This window comes from Vigna unguiculata, chromosome 10, assembly GCF_004118075.2.
Source record: "Vigna unguiculata cultivar IT97K-499-35 chromosome 10, ASM411807v1, whole genome shotgun sequence".
NCBI lineage: Eukaryota > Viridiplantae > Streptophyta > Magnoliopsida > Fabales > Fabaceae > Vigna > Vigna unguiculata.
The window spans coordinates 37999914-38023482 of NC_040288.1; the positions used below are offsets into that span (position 1 = coordinate 37999914).

Sequence of the window (23569 nt, forward strand, 5' to 3'; positions counted from 1 at the left end):
GGAAAAGCTTACCTAGTGGCTGACAATTGATTTATATAACAACATTACTAAGAGAAAGAATTCATGCTGGAGAAGTAGGACACAAGCTCAACACGTAAACAAATCAAGCATGTGTCCTGCTTCTCCAGCGTGGTTCAGTCTCTGTCGTTCTTTCATGTCATGCATATTGGCTCAGGGAGTTGAATTGAGAATATGGAAGCATATTACTTAGTTCTTTAGGAATAGCAATTTGCTTAGTAATGTGATACACATGTTTAGGTTGGATTTTATAAGCAGAAACTGACATAACTTTATGGAGTTAAGTTTGACATGACTCATATGCATTGGTTGTTAACCATTTTGTTGGTGACGACCAGGGTTGTTCAACTTGTGTTTTCTTATACTAAAAAAAAAGAAGTTTATATTATCTCATCAAGCTAATCATCATAGTTTTGTTCATGTACTGTTGAAGTTTGGCAACCAAATAAGAGTTTTGTGAGTGCTTAGTTGAAAGATAAAGTGAGATGTTACCAAATGCCACACCCACCCACTAACACCTTGCTACACATGAATTCTTAATTACGCATATTAGTTTATGGCTGAAGGATATGCATGAAAGTTAAGAAATGAAAACCTTCAATTGGGAAAGATACATAAAAGTTGAAAATAAAAACATGACTTGTATGTAATTTTCTTTCTCATAATAATCCTATGAAGTTTAGTTATATATTTGATCCTTTAATTTTCCAATGCTAAACAATTTGGTCTATCGTTAAAACGTCTGTTACCATTTTAAACCCATCAACTTTTCTTTGTTAATGTGTTTTGAATAGTAAAAAAAATGTTAGATGTGTTCATCAATAGCAATTGTTGATTAATAGCAGAAGTGTTTAGCAATAACCTTTAAAGTATGTTATCATTCAAAACAGAATAATATTATATTTCTTTGTTAGATGATATGCTAATGTTAGATTGAAATGGTTTATTTAAAGAAATTGGAGACTAAATATGTTATTAAATTTGTTTAAGAATCGAAATTACAATAACTAAAAGTGAAAGTTTTTTAACTAGATTTTGTTATGAAATAAAACTGAAAGAACAAAGAAAATTATTAATAGTATGTAAATTATTTGTATTAGCTTGTGTAATTTTGTCTCTAAATCTTGTTGGAAGGTCGGATGAAAAGTGAGAGAGTAGAAAAGAAAAATAAAGAGTAACAAATACAGGAAAGTTTTATACTTTATTCATTCTAAATAGCTTCATTTTTATACTTATCAATTTTTTATATTTTTTCCATAAATTTATTTTACAATAAAAAGCACTTTTAATCGATTAAGAATGAAAAAACAAATCACCTGCTATGAAAAAAAAATCTTAAATTCCTTAACTGAAGACCTTTATTATGAAAATTAAAACTATAACTTGCTAAATTATTCCAAGAAAATATTTAGGTAAGGAAATGTATGAAATAAGAGTGCTTCTATAAATGTAAATGATCAAATTTTATTCGAAAGAACAAGATTAAGAAAAAAAAAACAAGATTATTATCAAATTTTCTACATTAAATACGTTATTAATATATGCTATGCTAATTTACTAATAAAAACTTCAAATTTATAAACTAACTATTTTTTATTTATTTAATTTGGATAAATATCTTCTACGTAATTGTTTTCTTCTATGGTCCTTGTGTTTTCTCCAATCCCTTGTCCTCACGGTTGTGCTCTCGTACATTTTACACTTAATAAATATATATTCTAAAGTATTTCTAAAATAAAAAATATATTTGTAATATGCGTCTAAAATTGAAATATATTACATTAGTTTATATATGTAACTTTCATAACTGTTTCAGTTACAGTCCTAAAATTATAAAATCTTTATAACCATTAGATATCAAAATTTAGATCATATTATTATGATAAAAGTTTTAATATTCACTTTAGAAATTTCATGCCTATTAAAATAATAATAGAAAGGATATTAATTATTATAAAATTAAATTAAGGTTTTACAATTAAAAAAACAAAAAGGTATTCCATCCAAACCAAAAAAAATAATGTAAAATTCAGCTTAATTTTTTCGGAAATAAGAGTATATCTTTTTAATTTTAAAATGTTTAAGGAAAATTCAAAAATCACTATTAAAAAATTCCCAACAGCTTCAATTATTTATTTTACTCAAAGTTAAAATTGAATTTAAACTGCCCATTACATCCAACTATATTGTTGTCTTTTCCTTTTGATTTAAAACGACGTGGCATTTGCAGAAATTTCTAACACCATTTTCATTTCATTCCAATTTCAATCCTCTCTGTGCATCGATCGACTCGGCTGGACTATCCACGCCGCCGTTTTCCGCGGCAGCTCCGGCCACCCTCTCATCGACATTCAGGTTTCTCTCCCATTGTCCATTCCTTTTACTTCAATCAATGATTATTCGTTACTTTTCTTCTCCTTTCGGAAATTGAAATAAGAAAAAGAAAACCTAATGTCGTTGTTTTCTGCCTAAGAACAAATTAGATGATCTAAGAGTGCAAGATCTGGTCGACGTATATGAGGTTCACTTGCCGTTTGTTTTTTTGTTTTTCTATTGCGATTTGTCAGATCTAGTTCGCAAATCCTAATTGCAATAACGAGGTATTAGCTGAATTGGCGATATGAGCTGCTACATCGTGTGTCATGCATAGGCTTTCCTGTGAATTACGTTTAGTTTAGACCGCAATCACCTCATTGTTGAACTATACTCGTTTCTCCATTTTTTTTAAAGACGTGTTAGTTATGCCATTTTTTGTTTAATGTTTTGCAATTTGAAGAATATGTTTGGAACTGCGAGTTTCTCGAGAGAGAGGAAAAAGTAGATTGTTGGATTGTAAACTTGGGTTGATTTTGTTACTTGTGTTGATGGATCAAACTTTGTTTAAAGCTGTAGTGTCAGGCCTTTGTGGATGCTTGGTGGCAGTGTACGAATGAGGGTTTTATTCTTTAATTGTTTAATAAATTTTCAGTGTCTTATATAGTATGCAAATATTTAATCATGGGAATGTAAATACTTTTTTTGCAATTTTCTTTTGTGATTTTATTTTTTATCTGCTTGAATCTATTTAACTTCAATTTGCTTGTCTCTTGGTTTGTTATTGCAGTGTATTTTGGTTTAGTTGCAAAGTTTTAGAGTGTGAGTGGAGGATTGTGAAGCTAAGAAACATGGTGAAGTTGACTATGATTGCCCGTGTTACTGATGGTCTTCCGCTAGCTGAGGGACTGGATGATGGTCGTGATCTTAAAGATGCGGAATTTTACAAACAGCAAGTCAAGGCTTTGTTTAAGAATCTCTCAAGAGGACATTATGAAGCATCAAGGATGTCAGTTGAAACTGGACCTTACGTTTTTCAGTATCCTTATGGAATTATAGTTATTGCGTAATATATGTGGTAGTCAAATAAGAATTGCTTGATTATCCTACTTATTGTATTGTACAATGCATTATCTAAGTGGTCAATCTTGTGCTACAGAGCACGTGGTTGTAGGTTGCCTTGATGAACCCTCTGTTATGTCACACAATTTCCCATTTTCACTCCTTTCAAATGCAATTGATCTTGCTCCCTTATCTCTTTGAAGCAAACTATCTAACCCAGAGCTCCCAGTCGTGTTTCTAGCCCACCCATGGTGCTATAGTGGAGTTTCCAGCCATCTTGCTATCCACTAAAGTATTTTGTGGGTCGGCCTCTTCAGGCCACTATTCAGGAATTACAACTGCGTGTATAATAATCTGTTATTAGAATTTTTAGTTAAATCATAGGATTGTGAAAATCCTCAGTTTAGGAGGTCCTTGGCATGTGGAATCGTTCATGGGATCATCAGCAAGCTGGTTGGGATGGGATTGTGATCTTCATCATGAACGTGTGGGATTATCAATCCCTACAGAGGCAGAGTGGACCCAGATTTCCGAGTTAAATCCCTTTGACCCAGTTTTTAAAATCCGAAACTACCCTTTTATCTTCATTTGTCATCTACCATCGACTCTGCCATTCTCACTTCATCTGTAAACTTCTCCTGCCACTTTCAACTGCAACTCTCTCACCTTCATGCTACTGCCATCCCCCTTGGTTGTACATAGTGCAAGCTTGTGAACATCCTGCTGGTTCAAACTCAGTCTCTTCTTTGCCTTCTCTCACTAATTCTATGATCTCTTCCTCATTGTCTTTTTAGACTAATTTATTATATTTGGATCTTATGGTGTATTATTTATGATTTTTTAATTTAAGTTTGTTTAATGTCACGATTTAGAGATTATTTTCAGTTAATGAGTGATGTTTAATTATTAAAATTGTTGAGATGTCTATAATTTGATGTTATTTGTGTGATGTTTTCTTCCAGTTAACGGCAGGTATCTCATTGCTAGATACAAGATGCTTATTTGCATATTGCTTTAGTTGTTCATGTGCTAATTTTTATTGTTGTATCAGTAAATCTATGGGTTTTGGACATTAGTAGAAAAGCAAAGGTCTGTGTTTTTTTGTGTTTTGGCACATATTTCCCTTCTCTTGAATTATGATTCAGATGGTTATTGTATATATTATATGCATGTGAAACTTGGGATACTATCTTGTCAATCCACAATCATGCTTCCTTATCTAGATCATCAGTTATTTCCTTGTCTTAAACTGTTCTTGAGATCTATCATATTTTATGTTAGTGGCACTTTTAAATAACGTGCTTTAACTTTATTTGAAAGAGTTTCACAACCTAAAATGACCTTAACAGAGCATTAGTTATATCATAGAAGGACGGGTCTGTTACTTGACAATGTGTGACCGTGCATACCCTAAGAAACTAGCCTTTCAGTATCTTGAAGAGCTCAGGAACGAGTTTGAGCGCGTTAATGGGTCACAAATTGAAACTGCTGCCAGACCTTATGCCTTCATTAAATTTGGTAGATATCACTTTCTATCCTTCATTATCTTTTTTAGCATTTTTGTCCTTTTCTACTGGCTCTTAATCTACCTTTTTTTCTTTTCTCTTTAATTGTTTAAAAGATACATTTATGCAGAAGACAAAGAAACTTTACCAGGATACCCATACTCAGCGCAATATTGCTAAATTGAATGATGAACTTTATGAAGTCCACCAGATAATGACTCGTAATGTGCAGGAAGTTCTTGGTGTTGGTGAACAGTTGGACCGTAAGATATTTTTGAAATATTTGAATAATTTTAGTTTTAACAATTTTGTCTGCTGATTGCTTGGAATGCAAACACTAAATTTGCAGTAATGAGCTTCATTGATTTGAGTATAATATAGAAATTGAGGTGTCTATTACGCATGCATCCATTGTAGTTGGCTTTTCCTGATTTTCTTAATAAATTAATTTATATTAAAAGAGATAAAACATGCTTTGGAGCTCTAAAATGGAATTTTTTCCCCTTGATATTAGAGTGATCGATATTGTTAAAGGTCTTGCATCAATTAGAGATATGAATAAAATGCAATCTATTAATGGGGTCAATTCTCACTTTATAAGTTGGTTTTGTGAGATTGGGTTCAATACAAACCCAAATTTTAAGATGGTGGAATTAGCACTTATTCTAAGAGACATGCATTCATAAACTTCATCTTAGAAACAATAGTCCTTAGTGTGCTTTGGCATAGTAGCAGAGTGGAATGGTGCTTGATTGTTGTCGGATTCAAATAGAAAAACAGCTTTCTGTAGTGCCATCTTGTGTGGTACTGAGTTATAGTGGTGCTTCAGAAACATAATTGTGTCTGAAACTTTGCTAAAGTGCAAGTGTGAATGTGTAGTCTTGAATTACGGTAAAAAGGACCAGGTTGAGTAAAGACCCACAAACTTTACTTTAAAGTTTTATATTGAGCGTAGTTTGCTCCTAGCCCTTGTGTGGAAGATCTTGCCAATTTTTTACCCTCTTGACCATTCGACAGAAGTTATGTCTGTTTTTTTTTTACCTCTATTCTTTCACCGTTTACAAGACCTTTTTTTTTTTTCCTTGTGTTTTCCTTTCCTTTTTTCCTTAGACTACCTACTTTACATTTTGCTAGTTTGTATCTAATTTATGTTCCTTTTCTATTAATTTCAACAGCATCACTATCTTCTTTGTCCCTAGATTAATGATGATTGTGTGCGGAAGTGTGACTTATTATTTTTGATTAATTTCTTTATTTTTTTTTGTTTTTGTTGTTTAATATATGAAGTATAAATTATTTTCTTTGCATGGATAAATCAACAGGTTGAGTGAAGACCCTCAAACGTGTACTTTAAAGTTTTATATTTAGCGTAGTTTGCTTGTAGCCCTTGTGTGGAAGATCTTCACAACTTTTTACCTTGACCATTTGACAGAAGTTATGTCTGCTTTTTTTTTTTTTTTGCCTCTATTCTCTATTCTTTTACCCTTTACAAGACCTTTTTTTCTTGTGTTTTCCTTAAATTTCCTACTTTACATTTTGCTAATTTGTATTTAATTTAAGTTCCTTTTCTATTAATTTCAACAGCATCACTAGGTTCTTATTGTTCAAAGATTAATGATGATTGTGTGCGTAAACGTGACATTATTTATCATGAATTTCTTTATTTTTTGCTTTTGTTGTTTAATATGTGAAGTTTAAATTATTTACTTTGCGTTATAATATTTAAAATAACAGCTATTCGCTTGCTGCTATTCTACTTTAGGGTTTTCAGAATTGGCAGGCTAAGTAAAAACTATCTGAGATTGATAACTTGGTGCTTGAAAAGTGATAAAGATGATCTTTATTTCCACTTTTTTTGTATTTATGTTTTGGTTTATTTTATGGTTTTACTTGTGAAGTATGGAATTTATGTTCTACATTTGATTTTAAATTCTAATTTGCAGAGGTCAGCCAAATGTCCAGTCGCTTATCATCAGAATCTCGCATATATGCTGATAAGGCCAGAGATTTAAATAGACAGGTTAGTCATTTTCAGTTTTTCTTCATGATTATTTTTTACCATGTGAATTTGGTTGACCTGTAAATAGTAAATTGTTTTGTTCTTGGAACTGCTTCTATAATTTAGATAGAAGAAGCTTGCAATATTAGAATTTATACATTTTCTATTGGCTTTTACTATAATATAATGGCGCAGATTGGAAACGTGATACATACTTCATTTACATTTTTGTAATAAATATTTTCATTAACTGGAAAACAGAGTAACGTCGTTCTATGTGGTGGGGCTGTATGCCTGTCTTTATGTTTTTTAAAAATGTTTCCACACTTTGTATTAACTTTGAAATCTAAGTTTTTTAAGAGGTAGTTTTAATTTGTGCAATCTGTGGTTATTTTGTAGCATTTGGTTGTCAAATAGAATTATATTGGATCACGTAATGGTTTTATTTTTTTAACTTCATTAACAGCTGTATAGGTTAATATAACGAGTTTCTTGGGGTTTTAAAATGCAAGTTAGAGATATTCCAATATGATGTTTTGTAGATGGACACCTTGGAGCATTTTTACCATTACTCTGAAATCCCAATGATGTTTTGCAATATTTGCATGCGTTCTTTAATGCAAAATGTTGGCCCAGCTTTATGAAGTAATGATTAGCTTGAAGCTTCTTATTTATGTTTGGGTTCTAGTTATATTCTGTATCGTAGATAAATAATTTAAAATAAAATATTTGGTGTAGGCTCTGATTCGGAAGTGGGCCCCTGTTGCTATTGTTTTTGGAGTTGTCTTCGTACTTTTCTGGATCAAAAATAAAATATGGTGATCGATCTCAGTGTCTGACATTTAAGTCCTGGATTGCCTTACTGTGGCTTCTCCCATGATTATCCAGATTTTGAACAGATTGGTGGGAAACCTAGATGCATGAGATGATGTCTAGTTTTTCTGGACAACTTTGGTTTAGAAAAAAAAAAAAAAAAGACTATCCTCTGTGACATCTAAACATGGCTGGATGAGTCTTTCTGAAACAGGAACCATTAACTTTTATAGTAAGGGAGCCAGGATATGAGAAAACTATATCCCATTGGGGATCCATATAGGCATTTCTTCTTTATACTTATCAATTATTTTCAGGATTATTGTGTTAATGAATTACATATATTACCTCTTCGATGTATTGTTTCCATCTGAGCCGCCGAATTAGATTTGCGTTTTACATACACCTAGTATAATGATAATTGGTATGTTACCAGTATGTTTCTTTAACTGTTACAGCACTGTTGTTTCAATGAATTATTGTAAGATTTTTGTTTGAAACAACAAATAATTATCATTAAAGATTTTGAAAGTGGGAAGGGAAGGAAACAGACAAGCATGTATCCCACACTATTCTACATTCTTTAGAGGCGTGTTCAGAATTCGTTTGTTTAAAAACACTAAAGTGAACTGTTTTGAAACGGTTCGGTTCTAGAACTGGCTTCATTTTTTTTTTTTTATGAAAAATTATGAATAAAAACATATTTTAGTATAAAGATGGAAAGAGTGATATACATGTACATCTAAGTAATTTTAATTTTCTTTCTTTCTTTTCTTATCACATTGTAGCACGTATTTTAGTTATATTTAGTTTTATTTCTTTTATAGTATTTCACAAGTTCACAACACATCAAATATGAAATTCCCTAGAGTTGAAAAACAACTGTGGAACTTACAGAATGAAATTAGGACATCTTCAGTTCTAGTTCTTGCCAAAGTTCTTAGATAAGAACTCAATTCTTATTGAATCTTTATATTGGGGAAAAATTAAATGATATCTGCTTGTAAAATTCATTATTTTACAGTAATATTGAGAAACTTCGTTTACAGTGAAAACAAATGACAAAGAGGAATGAAATGAAAACGGATTTTAAAAGAAAAAAATGAATGAGGATTGTAAGGAGAAGAAGAATAAAGAACTGAAAATTGGTATCAGTGATACCAATTTTAGTTTATTTCAGTTTATGTTTAAAATTAAAATATAATGTAATATAAAATTTATTAAAAATAAAATGGCCACTAAAATTAAATTTAAATATTAGAAAAAATGGAAAATTTGTAAGGTATACATGACAACAATTAATCAAAAAGTTAATGATTCAAAAATTTAATTTATATACTTTTATTATTTAATATATGACACTAAGCTGTTTACTGTTCAATATTTCATTTGGTTCCTGTGTTACATGAGAAGATCGAATCATTCCTTACTTTACAGAAATGATCAATCTAATAAATGTAATAAATAGTATGATAGATGAAAAAAATTGAAACAGTGTACATATGTTCAAGAATAATAATTTATTTATCTATTTAAATAGTTTTTTTTTTCTTTTTTTTTCTCCATTTTTATTCTAACTTAATTAGTATGCATTTATAAAAAAACTATTCCATTGTCAAATTTTAAACTGTTATGTATTTCATATATATATATATATATATATATATATATATATATATATATATATATATATATATATATATATATATATATATATATATATATATATATATATATATATATATATAAACCCAATTCTTTCTTTCCTTGTTTAAACATAAGATTTTTTTTCTTATAATTAAAAAATTAATTTAAGTCAAAAACGTAAATTATGGTGCTTATTTGTTTTATGTACAACATGGGGACCTGAAGAGAACCAAGTGAATACTACTGAAGACAAAAGAAATAAACTATATAAACTTCAATTGATACTTTTCTAAGAAAATGAAAGAGGTATTATATTTCTTTTAATTATATATTATAATATTATATTATTTTCTTTTAATTATTCTTTACTATTAATTATTATAATGATTACTATTTATTTATTTGTTTTTGAATCTCACTCACAAAAACCCTGCTCCTGCAACGGTAAAAAAAGCTTCAGCTTCTTTAACGTCTTTGTATTGCTGAAACTCTCAACACTCTCGTTCACCAATGGCGATCGAAGATTCTCCTATGGAACTGATCGAAATCTCTACGAAATCCGAAGGATCCGACTCGGATTCCGAATGGGAGGACTCGGGAGAAGACTCCGATTACGACGCGCTCGAAGAAACTCATAGCAAATTCTCAAACCTCTCACTTAAGCAAAAGGAAAAAGCGCGGTAAAATCGTGAACCAATTCCAACCCATTGTTTAAAATTGAATTGAATTCTCAAGCCTTATTTGGTCGTAGCTTGGTGTATACAGCTCTATCGAGGAGAAGGGTCGAGGTGAGGAAGTGTTGGCGACCACTGCATCTGTAAATGATGGAGAGAATTTTGGGAAAGTTCAAAAGTTAATCGAAGGTTAATCCTCTTTTTTTCTTTTTTTTTTTTTTTCATTTTGGGTTTTACCAGAAGATGTTAATAATCGTTAGCTACTCTTTTATAATCTTTCTTTTAAACCCTTCGTGATCTTATGTAGAAGTGGAAATAGAACTGAACATGATGCGTGTTTGTTGCCGTGTTTAAGGTTTTCTATTGAACATTTTCATCTGTCGTTTGTTTTGGTTGGCAGAGGGATTGTTGGAGAAATTGAAAGTGGATGAATGCAAGTTGTATTTGAGGAAGAATGGTCTAAGGCTAACTGGAAACAAGGACACACTTATAGAACGCATAAGGGAGCATTTGAAGTAATTAACGTTTTCTGTGAAACACTTCATCCAGCAGTTTTTCAAAAGAAAAAAGAAAAAGAAAGAAAAAAAGAAGAAGTTGTGTGGTTTCTCTAATTCTTTGTGATCTTCAGGATTTTAAATGGAGGGGAGAAGAAGTATCCGCCTTCTAGCTTTGTGTTAAATTGTAAAGGTGGGTTCTTGTGTTTTTTTTAAATATGCTGTTTTAATGCAGCATTTCAGAGTTGTGAGATTATTTGTTCGGATTAACATAATATGTAAACTGATTCAACGTGTTCCTCATAAGTTTGAAAGAAATATTTTTATAATTTGAACCACAAGAATATTTGGAGCTCAGTTGTTTTTTCAAAACATTTCGTTTCCAAGTCAAAATTTTAATTAAGTACTCTGTTTTTGAAATATCCCCATTCTTAATAATATATTTAAATATATTTCTTGTATGTATTATTTACTTTCCTGATTTCTATATCTGTTTAACAGTTTCTGCAGTTAGCTACATCCTCTAGATGTGCGATCATCATCTTTTAGTTTATGTTGGCTCAAACTCCGTTCGCCTAATTTTATTTTATCATCCATATGCTTCAGAACCTGAAAATAGTTTGGCTTGTGCAGGTGATGCATGCACTGGTGATGTTGTTTTGTTTGAGCAAAATGTCTATGAAATGTAAGTTGTTTTTTTCATACATGTTTCTATCTCAATGCATGATAAATGAAAAAAATCTCACATTCTATATTTTACACTGAAACTTTTTTTGAGGGAGTACATGTATACATAGAAATTGACAAGCACAGCATTGTTATGCTTACTGCTTACTAATATACATGTCATTGGATATATTTTCTAACTGACTTCCAAGGGAGAGATTAATGATATTGGTGAAGTGCGATTCTAAATTACAGCCATCTTCCAGTTTCCTTATCAGATTTGGTTTTCTCAGGTTTAGCATCGCATCCCGGAGTGCTACTGGTCCATCTTGTGGCAAAAGGATTGTTGCAGGCCGCATAGTGAAAGAAAGCTATGGTGCTGCTAAACAACAGCATACATTTACGGTGAGAATAAATTTAGATAGTTTTCTTTGATGGATACTGAAATTATGGCAAAGTATGTTTCTCTTACACAAGGGTACTGGTAACTGATTTATCAATCAGACTACAGAAAATCTTTAGAGCTATGGTTTCCTTTTCTTGGAGTATATTTTTATATACCAATCAAGATGCATATTATCTCTCCTTGGATAGCAGTATAGTTTAAGCTGCTATTATTTTGATTTTCTAGTAACAATATGCTTTGTGTACTTATCCTGTTCATAAACAGATTGAAGTGCTCTGGAGTAAAGGAGAAAAGCCTCTCCCTCCCCTTTACCCCCTACTGATTAAGGGTCGAAACCTTTACAGGCTGAAGACTTTGAGACAGGTTCCTCATTTGCTACAATTTCTTCTTATTTCAGTGAGAGCTATTCCCCTTTGAGAAAGGTTCCTTAAATGATTAATATGTTATGTGTCCCTAATATTAGAAATGGGAAGATGAAGCAAAAAGGCAGAGAATATTGATGGAAAAACACTCTAGGGGATCTCTTGCTAGGGCAGATAGAGAAGCAAGGGTTCAAGAAAAGGAGAAGAGAAAGAGTACTAAGGAAAATAGGTACTTGATTTCAGATTTAAAGTATCTTGTCTTGTACATTGCCACTGTAGATTATACTAACTACTTATGATTACAAAATAATTTCATGTGCTTTCTGCGTTATATGTTCAGGGTCTCCAAAAAGGAAGCAAGGAACCAACGTCAATCAAATTCACACATTACAAGGCCACAATATCAACCTCAAGGAACAAATGTAGTCATTAATACAGAAAACCCTGAATTTCCATCTCGAAATTCAGTTTTACCTTTCAATATAATGGAAGAAAGATCCTCTATTTTAAACAATCCAGCAGCAATTTTTGGTGGAACATCATTTGCTGTTCACAGTATGCATAATCAACAAGCTTGGAATTACACAAGTGACTTTAGGAATACTTTTGATATTGGTCGTGTTAGAGGAGCAGATATTGGTGCAAACTATAATTATGCAGACCCCCATTTCAGAGAAAACCTACATAGTTTTGTGAACTGCCACCCTAACATGGCTCAGAAGACAACTGGATTTCCAATGGGCACTCATCATAGAATACCTTTGGCAAATGCAAACCACTCTCACCCATTTATGGCACCCAACAGAGAAAGCTTTAAGGTAAATCAGGTGTGCAGACATTATTCCCGTGGAAGGTGCTATTTTGGGGATAACTGCAAATTCTTACATGATCTTAGAGACAGAGGGAATGCATGAGTTAAACAAAAATTATGGGGGTACGATTTCATATGTTGTGCCATTCAAATGTTTCTGGTTTTTTTAACTGGAAAAAAGAACAAATTGTGTCTCTCGATACAAGATTTTGTGTTGTTTCCCTCGTTTCTTTTCACTTCAGTCTTGTTAAATATTTTTATAAGGCTTAAATGCTCTACCTTTTCTTCGCGACTTTATACTTTATTCTGTTTATTACTCTAGTTACATTCTACAAAATAAATATTAGGTGTACTCGTACTTACTAACGAGTCTTTCTAACATAAATTTTGTATTTTTTTACTATGCACAATTTTTTTATTAAATTTAATGATGTTAAACTTATCTTACTATATTTGAACAAAATTCATATCAATTTTAATTTTTTAAAATTAAAATAGTTATTATTATTATAGTTAAAAAACATTGATAAAAAAAAAAAATTCAGCACAGGTACTTCAAATTGATAAATAAATGTGTGTATATATATATATATATATATATATATATATATATATGTGTGTGTGTGTGTGTGTGTGTGAGGAAGAGTTAAATTTGACAATTTCTTCCTACAGCTGCAAAATTGCTGCTCCAGAAGAAGAAGAGAGAAAGAATGCTACAGAGCAAGAGAAAAAAAAAATACTCGTTCCAAAAAATGCAGAACATATTTTTATAAAGCTGTTTCCAAAACACCTTTCATGTACAAATATTCTGTTTCATTAACAATGATTACGTTAGATTCGAATACAAGCAAGCTTTTGCTATTGATGTACCTGTCCATGAATAAACACCCAATAAATACAACCCACCGATAGATACACAAATACCTGAGATTGAGATTTTTTTACTTTAAAACATAACTTGTTACTCCGCCCCATAAAATACCTAAAGAATAATCCGCACCAAAACTATAAAAATAGAATAAAATAGCTAAAATATAATACAAGCTAATATTGGCCTAAATATTGTAAAAACTTTCACTGATGTGTTCAATGGGTGCAAAAAAGAAGAAGAAACTATTTACAACAGACAGTACATGTGATCCCCCTATAGTTACAAAATAAGCATATTTATTCAACATGCTCTATGTTTATTAATAACTAAATAATTATCAATTTCCGGCATACTTTAATGCACAAATATTCAACATGATTTGCTTGGTTCCAGAGTTTTGAACAACCTAGGTTGGAGGGGCACTGATTTGGACATTATAGGCTTTGTAACTTCATTGTGCATTAGTGACAGAGTTGCTCTTGTTAACACCTTGCATATCCATGGGGGAGTTTGTTATACTACTAACAGAGCCGAGGGTCTGAGAGCTCAACTGTGGACTGGCAGGACAAGCTTCGGGATTACCGGCACTTATGGCATGAATTGCACCTGAGCTTATTTGGGGACTCATCGGAGTTCGTTGACTCATTTGCTGAGGGCTTGCTTGCTGCTGTGTTTGTTGGTTCAGTGGTGGAACTCCCATTGATGGAGATCCCACCTGTGGGGGAGAAACAACTGCCTGCAATTGTGAACTTGTTTCTTGCTGCTGCTGCTGCTGCAACTGTTGTTGTAGTTGTAACTGCTGTTGGTGTTGCTGCTGTTGTTGGGGTTGTTGATGCTGCTGCTGCTGCTGCTGCTGATTCATATAAAGATTCATCCCTGCCATCATCTTTGGTGGACCCATTGGCCGCTGCATTGCATTAGTCCTACCCATTATTGAAAGACCAGCAGTGCCAGGGTGCATTTGTCTGGCACCAGAGATGCCAGCTAAGTTTGACTGAGGGGAACCCATCATATTTCGAGTCGGTACCAATCTAAGCTTGGATAAAATCTCAGCAGATGTGGAATTTAGCGATCCAGATCTGAATTGTTGGCTTATGGAATTAGTAATATTTGAAGTCTGGCTAAGATTCATTGGGTTCTGACCCATATTTCCCATGCCAGCTATAGATGTCATTGGAGCTGAGATTCCACTTCCTCCTATTCCTCCCCTAGCACTTCCCATCCCCATAGGATTGCCCATGGGTGCAAGCCCAACTAGGTTGTTTCTCAAGTTACCCATTCCCACATTGGTTCCAAGTCCCACCATCATTTTCCTTTGCATTTGTGGCTGCTGCTGCTGCTGCTGTTGTTGTTGGAACATCTGCATCTGGAGAGCTGAAGACTTGTTGAGGATGTGATTACCTAACGGCATGTTGGAGTTCTGTCCGACTGGATTTAAGTGTGAAAGCTGATTTGTCCCAAGCATCATAGGAGATCTCTGGAACTGGGAATTCTGCTGTTGAATGAGTGTGTGTTGATTTTGTTGCATCTGCTGCTGCTGCTGTTGCTGTACAGTTTGTTGCGAGTCCAGTTGCTGTGGTCTTGAAGACATTGAAGCACTTGAGAGAAGTCCTTGAGAAATCTGTAAGGCTTGGGGGTTTCCAGGTGGCAACATTCTTGGGTTTGTTACAAGATTCTGGGATAGGTTTATGGATGCATTATTTCCAGAAACTGGTTTTGCAATTTCATTAGAAGACTGGCCAGGAACGGGTTCTCCATATTGTTGCATTTCAACTACAGCATTATTAGGAGCAGTAGATTGATTGCCCGATGGAAGGTTCACAAGGTTTGGTTTAAGTTGGATACGGTCATCTTCCTTCACATATCCTTCACGTATCATCTACAATAGGAAGATTAAACTGTTCAGAAAACAAATTGACGAAGGTGTGTGTTGCAATCGAAATCGTGAAATTGGGTGTTGATATGTTTTATAGAGTGACATACCTGTGAACAGAACTGTTCAGCAAGCAAATCCGCAGAATGCTGATTCACAAAAAGGTTACATAAATCAGGAATAAACTAGTAGAAACCCCTTATATAAATCAGAGGAATAAACTTGTAGAAAGCCCACATAAATCAGATGAATAGACTCGTATAATCCCTTATATAAATTAAATGCTTGCTCTACTATAACAGTTCTGTTAGAATCTTGTAAACATAGTAATGGTGGATATTTAAATTAATTTGATTGATTCTATATTTATGTTATTATTAGCCTAAAATAAGATCACTAAATATTTTATAATTATATTTTTCACCTGTATATTGTGGTCTAAATACACGAAATTCATCCTATGCTCTCTTGTTTCTCTCTCTCTCAACAAGTTCGTTAAGAAATTAACAAGTTCATGTCAACGACCAATGAACATTTAACTTAATGTTCAGAATTTAACATATTATCGGTAAAAACTATCTTTCCAAAATGACAATGGAGAAGATCCGAGTTGATATATAATTTGGAAGCAAGATAAACCGTGCAAGTGTGAAAGGAAGTAATATGACAAAAAAATTATGGCAATATCCACAATTGATCATACTCAATGTGGCACTTACATTTATTTTTCAATAAGCCCAACACTGTTGGACTTTTTGATGTGATAAAAGTATGGAAGGTGACTCCTTTTAATGAATCTAGGATAGGCTTTAACATAGTCTTGGAATGTAAATTTGGACTTAACCTCATAAAACTATTTTCAAGTAAAGGATTTATATATATTAACCATGTCTACAGTGGAACTTACAGTATTGGGTAATGTGAGGAGATAATCCTCTGCAGCTAGGTAATCAGCCTCTTCAACATCCCCATAATACAGAGCCACAGTACCATCCGATTTCTCGTATATTATCATCCGAGTACGCAATCTTGGAACTAGAGAAACATGATTTCCTGTATAAAAACGGAATGTCAGATAAGGAAGAAAAATTATATATTTCCAAGAAGCTAGAGAAATTGATACAAACCTTGAACTACACGCTCAGGCACACAAAAAGTTAATATTCTCATTTTACACGCATTCATACTTCCACCTATAAGCGACTTTGACAAAGAAATTGAATCATCTATCACTCCCTCACTACTAGTTGAACTGGCTATATATGGTGCTATAGGTGATGTTACATATACATTTTGCTTCTTCATCTGAAAATCCTCGACCCTGTTCTTCTTAAAGTTAAGTTGATGCCTGAAAGAAGTTCGTACCATAATTGTAAGAACACGAAGAAAAATGGCATCACCATTTGTTTAAAAAACAAGACCAAAGGCTAATCCATTATAATAAATCAGATCATTAGAGAAAATAAAAGATTAAATATTGATCTAAGCCACACCATCACAGAATATTTGCATTATTTTTCTAAGAATAAATCTGTGGAATATTAGAAATATTGGATTACGAAAGGCATTGGGATGCAGTTTTAAAATTAAAATCAGAATACCTCATTGTGACCATTTCAATTTTTGAGAATCGTTCAAGCATATTTTGAAGGCCTTGATCAACCAAACTCGATGTCACAACTGAGGGGCTATTTGCATTCAGTGGGACACTGGTCGTACCAACACTAGCAGGAGAGCCAACTCCATTCATTGCTGGAGTCTTAGGAAGGGAACTGGATCTCCGTTTTGCAGCTAGTTGTGCCTGTTGCTGTCTTTGCGTAGAATCACCAGATGGTGTTCCAACAGTAGCAGGAACTGAGACCATTGAAGTCTTGTCTTTCTGTGCTGTTCCCGGCACAGCAGCCATTGAAGATGGTCCAAAACTTGGTCCCACAGCACCATTAGAAAATTCACCTGATTTTGAAGATAATGGGGAGTGAGGTAATGCCCCAGTAGATAACCGAGGACTCTGAACTGATTTCCTTTTCTGATGCTGGTCGTCTTTTTTTGTTTCTTTGTCTATATGCTGACCCAGGTTCCAGGCTGCCTGAGGGAAATTAGGTCTCATATATGCATGCTGTGGCAATCGTTGCTGAAGCCGTAACTGTTGTGGATCTAATATGTTTGTTTCCATTTCCATCTCACTCCTATTGCGGTTTGTCTCTGCACCATCTACTTTGTCAATTTCAAACTGTTCTTCTTTTGCAACCAATCTCATGCCCTGCTGACCAGCAGTAAAGGAAACTGCCCCCATCTCTTGGTTCACCCCCCCTTCAAAAACCTGCTGAGAAAACTTCTGAATGCCACCACTTCCATACTGAATACCTCTGGCCAAAGCTTGTTGTTGCAATGTATTCTGCCAATTCATATCTGATCCTTGAAGGGATTCAACATGTGAACCTATTTGCTGATGCTGCATTGCTTCAACAACAGCAGACGTAGGCCTCATTCTTTTTGCAATATTGGATAAAGGTGATGCTTGTCCGTCTTGATCCCTTTTTCCATGAAGAGAAGCACTTGAGTTTGCATGATCAGCATATGAAATCATGACATCTTGAGCAGAAGGAGATGCCCCGGATGAATTAATAGAAGGAACTGGTCCTTGCTCCTGCAAACTTCTTGCAGTTCCAACTGCCATTCCATATCTTGGTTGATGGGACATCATTGGAAAGTTAGGGATGGAAGAATCAGGTATAAAATTCTTAGGTCTCAAGGCCATGGCAACATTAGGAGTAAGATTTTGCATGGATTGATTTTCATGGGTCTGCTGTACAATAGCATTGGAAGATGTGTTTCCCGAATCACCTAACCTGCCAATTGAAGCTTCTTGAACTCTATCTATGCATACTTTCTTCCCATGAATTTTATTGGTAGAAGTAACAGCAAACTCTGGCATATTCCTTAATCGCTTTCTTGGCAAATTCAGCTGTAACATTAACTTCAAGACTATTTAGATGCCCATAATACTGAACTACATTCATAAAGGGGAAAAATTAACTTCAGTATACCTTTGCAGGAAGTGGACTTTCGCACAGCCGATCTAACTTTGGTGTAGGGTCTAGATGAAGTTTTGGTTGTAATGATTTCAGTATCTTTGATTCAACTTCCTATTATCAATGTGATCATAGCTAAGTGAGATCAATGAAAAAAATGATAGGAATTGGTCATTCATGAATGATGGATCATACTTACCATCAGATCACCATATGTCCAAGACTTGTCAGTAATCGATGGAATGTCCTTAACAATATTTTCTAGGGACATCTTGAGGCATACTTTGCTAACAGTAGGAGAACTTTCTGCAGACACACTACTCCCTTTGTCAAAAGAGCATCTTCGATAATCATGCACCTGGAGAGTGACAGGATAGATTTAAAGCCCAATCTTATAAAAAAATGAGCATCTAAAAATTGATACTAAATAGCAACTGGAAAATGCGAAGAAGCAAGTAGTGAAGTGAGAAAAAATTGTAAAACTGCATATTGGAACACTTAAGAAGCTCTTTATATTGTCTACAATCAAAATAAAAAGAAGAATAAGACAAGATATCCATATGAACAACAGAACCAATTAACCAAACTAAAGCACAGAAGAAAATTCATGTCCCGTTAATAAATTTGTATATGAAAGTAAACTAAACTATAAATGTTAACTTTGAAAGCAAAGCATCTAAAAAATAAAAAGGCTTACCTCACATATTAGTGCTCCATCAACATATTTGGCAGGTATATCATCAAGAATATCCCCAGGCAAGTGACCTGACTCAATGGCCTGCAAATACATCATTATATATATAAAAAAAAAGGGAGGTATGTACAAGAAATTCTCAACATAAACATACAAACTGAAATTGATAACAAAATTACGAAAGACATAATCTGCTGGATAAGCCACAGAATGTTATGCTACACAAAGGAAAGGCTAAGACAACAGCAAATGTCTGGCTCTATTTCTATTTCCATTCAGAGTTATTAATAGCACGTAATAACAATTCTACAATGCCATAGCAGTGTGGAGCAGCTCAGGAAGTAACAAAGACTCATTGGTGTTTTTTCTGTTGGAGCTGAATGGAAGTCCAAATTGCAGGTTTGTAATGCCTGATAGAGGTGTAAGGTTTATGGGTAACAAAACCCAATTTGGTCCCTGTTGCAGCATCTTTTTTTAGCTTTTTTAGAGTAAAAATGACATCGAGCCTTGGTTAGGCCCAAAAGAAAAAACCGTAATCCCCACTCATTTCCACAGCAAAAACAAAACTCCTCAGTTCTCCCTTTCTCTTCTCAACCCAACATGCCTTCTCTTCTCAACCAAACATGCCTTCTATCTGCTCACCTATGATGGAGACCACCAAATCTCCTTCACTTTTGCTCTTCGCAATTTACTTGGGTGTTTTGCTTAATACATGCGAGATTTTTTACTAATAATTATGAATGAGCTGAGTTCAGAGTACTTTATGTGCCTTATATATGTAATTACGTATATAGTCTATGTCAAAATCTAAGGAAGAGAGAAACATTGAACTGAAACAGTGTGTTTCGGACACAGCAAGGGTGCTTTATTTATATTGAAAAAAATGAACCAATACAATAAATAGAAGAGATTTTATATCTAATAAGAAAGGTATAATAAAGGAATAAATACAAATGTGTCTAATAATACATATATAATATAGATATCCCTGATTACATAGGATCAGCTCCTAATTTTGTTTCTATAATGATAACAGTATAGATTATGTATAAGAAATATTTGAAATAGAAGTCATCTTTGTGCTATCGCATTATAGTGATTTTGGGGTCAGCCAATATCAAGATTGATAATGATGTTTTCAATTTTAAGGTGCTGAGTAAAGAAGGTGAAGACAATCAAACAAATATCAAATCCAGTACCATTAAACTCAAATTATGAAACTCAATTATGATGTCATTAAAAATTGATTGAATCAAGCCAAGAATCTTAAAGTCTAGCATGAGAATTTTGATACAAGCATACAGTAATGCCTATTTTAAATAAGTACAGAGTGGTGAATGCCCCACTCAACGATTAGAAATGCTTACTATACATATGCTGAAAGTGTTGATTGTTGCACTCAATGACTGTCAGTCTTAGAATTTAAAACTTAAAACGGAAAGAATAAGAAATTACATGGTGCCAAGATAATTACCAAGAAAAGACTTTCAGATGACCTATCATAGGGATGTAACAACTTTGGAAAATCTTGATATTTTGTGGTATTTGCTGCCTCATTCTGAAAATTCTCAAAGTAGTTAACTTCATAAGAATGCATACTACATTGTTGTCATTCCTTAAACTATAGCAAAATATTAATTGTTTTAAACAAACCTCTGAAGGTTTTCCAATAGAATAACCATCTGCAAACAGGTTCAATGTGAAAGAAGCTTCTCTCTCTGTCAAAACAAGTAATTAAGTAAACACCACAACACTCAGGATTTGTACAAAAGTGAGCTATATACTTGATGGCTGACCTGCTAATGAAAGAGTTTCAGATGAAGCAGATGACTGTGGAATCTGAGCAATGTTTTCACCAGCCTCAACAAGACCACTCTGTATAAATAAAGATGGTTAAGGAAATCAAGAAAACAACTTGAATTCTAAAGATTTAACAAATTCCATTCTTTATATTGATTTTTCAACTGAACTTATAAGTCAAACTACAGATTCTATGTCAGGCAATTGCAACACAGGGTTATATATCCTTTAAAATAATAGAACAATCTACCAATCCACTGAGCAAATTAAATCCAGAAAACTCAACATTTTCAAATTTCACATATTATTAGCCTAGCTCCATTAGATCCCATCCCCAAAGCTGAAATCAGAAGAACAGACACTTATTAGTTTTATGGTTGTGTGGCATAAGCCAATCCAATCAAATTATGCAACTTATTTTCAACTTATTGTATTCGTATAGTGGCGATAAAACAGAAGACTTTAGTTTTGTTAGTAGTCAATGATTTTCACATCTAACCTCCTCCCCATAAATTCCCTAGCGCAACTACATCTTCATTACTTTTGTGTGCAACAATCTCAGTGAAACGAAAAATAACACCGGATGAAACTTCAACAAGCTTTGACAATAAATAAACGCTGCTTTTCTGTTTTCTTCCATAGGTATTATCATACGGCCCAAACTTGTTTGAATTCTTGCTTCGGAACCAAAAAAAAAAATCAGTTGAGTTAGGCACATTTAATGTAGTTGGACAACTCTCCCAATGGGAATTCAAACCTCAGTTCCACACGTTGTGAGGAACTACTCTTTAATTTTACTTGTAGATTACAACAACACCCAAAAAAGATTAAGAAAAACATGTCGACCAGCAAAACCATGCACATGACAAGAAAAACACAAACTTGTGAATTAATCGAGAGACCCCAAACTCAATTTGCGATTGTTTGTAGGAATGGCGAATCGAATTACGGTTGCGCATTGGTGATCTTACCTGGGACTTGGAATTGTCAGATGCGCCTTCGAGAGGTTGGGGAATTGACTTGGGGCGAAACCTAGTGCCGGTCTTGGAGACCTTGAAGGAGACCCCCATGGTGTGGAAGCACAATTTTGATGGGAATAGTAAAGACAGAGCAAAACCCTAGAAATTAGCCAAAACCAAAAACAAGGAGAGAGAGTCGAAAGTGCTGTGTTGAGTTGAGTTAAAAGGCTTCAACTCAACACAACAAATGTAGATATAGAAAGAGAGAGAGAGAAAGATGAGCAGTGTCGCACACAACATCAAATGTTCCTTCGATTTCATTTGTCTTCAGTTTGTATGTTTGCCCTTCCGCGATACACATAGGCGTAAAAAAATATATATATTATTTTATCTAAACAAAGATTATTATTCTTTTTATGATTTTTTTACTCTCAAAATAATTTTTTTTAAAGAAAAGAAAATTTGAAATATTTTTTTAGAATATTATGTTTTCAAATATAGTAAACATTTGTTTAAGTCCACGTTTATTTAAGTTTACATTCCGTCTAAATCTGCATTTGAAAAGAAAAATTCTCGAATCAATAAATATATTACTTTATTTTCAGAAATAAACTTTATTTTCAAAAATAATCACGTGAAATCATTTGATTTTATATTATGATATATTTATATATTTATATATATATATATATATATATATAAAGGGTTAAATATATTTTTGGTTATTAAGTTTAACTGGATTTTAGAATTAGTTTCTTTTTGAAACTTTATACCAATTTAGTCATTCATCTTTAAAAATACGTGAATTTAGTTCTTCTTACCAAATTTTGTTAAGTTTATTTGACATTTTAAATGCATTTTATGATAATATTTAAGTTAACATTGAAACTAAAATGTGTCATAGTGTAAACAATTTAAATACTATCATGAAATACACTTGAAACGAGATAAACTAAATTTGGTTAAAATGACTAAATTCATGCCTTTTTAAATATGAAGAACTAAATTGATCAAATTTTTTTGAAGAGGAACTAATTCCAAATTTGACTTAAACTTGAAGGACAAAAAACATATTTAACCCATATACATATAAGGAATATAATGAATATAATAAATATAATGATCAAATTGAATACAAAACAATAATTCTAACACATGACACATTATTGGATTGACATGTGAACATTTAACCAAAAATTAAAAAAAGAAACCACAAACGACACATGATTGTCATTTTGATCATTCTCGCTAATTATTTAAACAACATTAGAAAAAAAGACCAAATTAAATAAAATTGACAATAATTGAACTTAATTAAAAAGAATTATTACTAAATTGACTGAATATAAATAAAAACCAAATTTGTATTTTAACTATTTAATAAATAAATAGATTGTAAAATCTAAAATACATTTTTTATTTTGTATTTCACAGTACACAATCTAAAATACAAAAAATTGTATAACAGAATGCATGACCCAAAATATGAAATTTTTATTATATAATTTGATTGTACATTCTATAACTCAAATGAGAATAGGATAAATTAAAATTTGTTAAGTCTATAAAG

At 32.9% G+C, this 23569-nt stretch overlaps 3 protein-coding genes across 3 annotated transcripts; 2 read left to right on the forward strand and 1 right to left on the reverse strand.

Annotated features, from left to right (window-relative positions):
- The first annotated feature begins 2208 nt into the window (after nucleotides 1-2208).
- Nucleotides 2209-8077, forward strand: LOC114167237 (25.3 kDa vesicle transport protein). The gene is made up of 6 exons (XM_028052259.1): nucleotides 2209-2373; nucleotides 3122-3370; nucleotides 4751-4911; nucleotides 5015-5161; nucleotides 6842-6918; nucleotides 7636-8077. Exons 2-6 carry the CDS (start codon nucleotides 3183-3185, stop codon nucleotides 7717-7719), a joined length of 657 nt encoding a protein of 218 aa, XP_027908060.1. The 5' UTR covers nucleotides 2209-2373; nucleotides 3122-3182; the 3' UTR covers nucleotides 7720-8077.
- A 1700-nt stretch (nucleotides 8078-9777) lies between these two features.
- LOC114166346 (zinc finger CCCH domain-containing protein 62-like) lies at nucleotides 9778-12991 on the forward strand. Its single transcript, XM_028051062.1, has 9 exons — nucleotides 9778-10037; nucleotides 10123-10220; nucleotides 10432-10546; nucleotides 10660-10718; nucleotides 11159-11210; nucleotides 11485-11596; nucleotides 11862-11960; nucleotides 12061-12188; nucleotides 12300-12991. The coding sequence occupies exons 1-9, from the start codon at nucleotides 9868-9870 to the stop codon at nucleotides 12871-12873; spliced, it is 1407 nt and encodes a 468-aa protein (XP_027906863.1). The 5' UTR covers nucleotides 9778-9867; the 3' UTR covers nucleotides 12874-12991.
- An 800-nt stretch (nucleotides 12992-13791) lies between these two features.
- On the reverse strand, nucleotides 13792-22320 carry LOC114166091 (protein PHYTOCHROME-DEPENDENT LATE-FLOWERING). The gene is made up of 12 exons (XM_028050752.1): nucleotides 22012-22320; nucleotides 21037-21115; nucleotides 20894-20958; nucleotides 20715-20798; nucleotides 19244-19324; nucleotides 18746-18904; nucleotides 18562-18660; nucleotides 17116-18479; nucleotides 16642-16862; nucleotides 16422-16567; nucleotides 15625-15663; nucleotides 13792-15520 (listed from the first exon to the last, which is right to left on the reverse strand). The coding sequence occupies exons 1-12, from the start codon at nucleotides 22108-22110 to the stop codon at nucleotides 14093-14095; spliced, it is 3864 nt and encodes a 1287-aa protein (XP_027906553.1). The 5' UTR covers nucleotides 22111-22320; the 3' UTR covers nucleotides 13792-14092.
- Between the last annotated feature and the right edge of the window lie 1249 nt (nucleotides 22321-23569).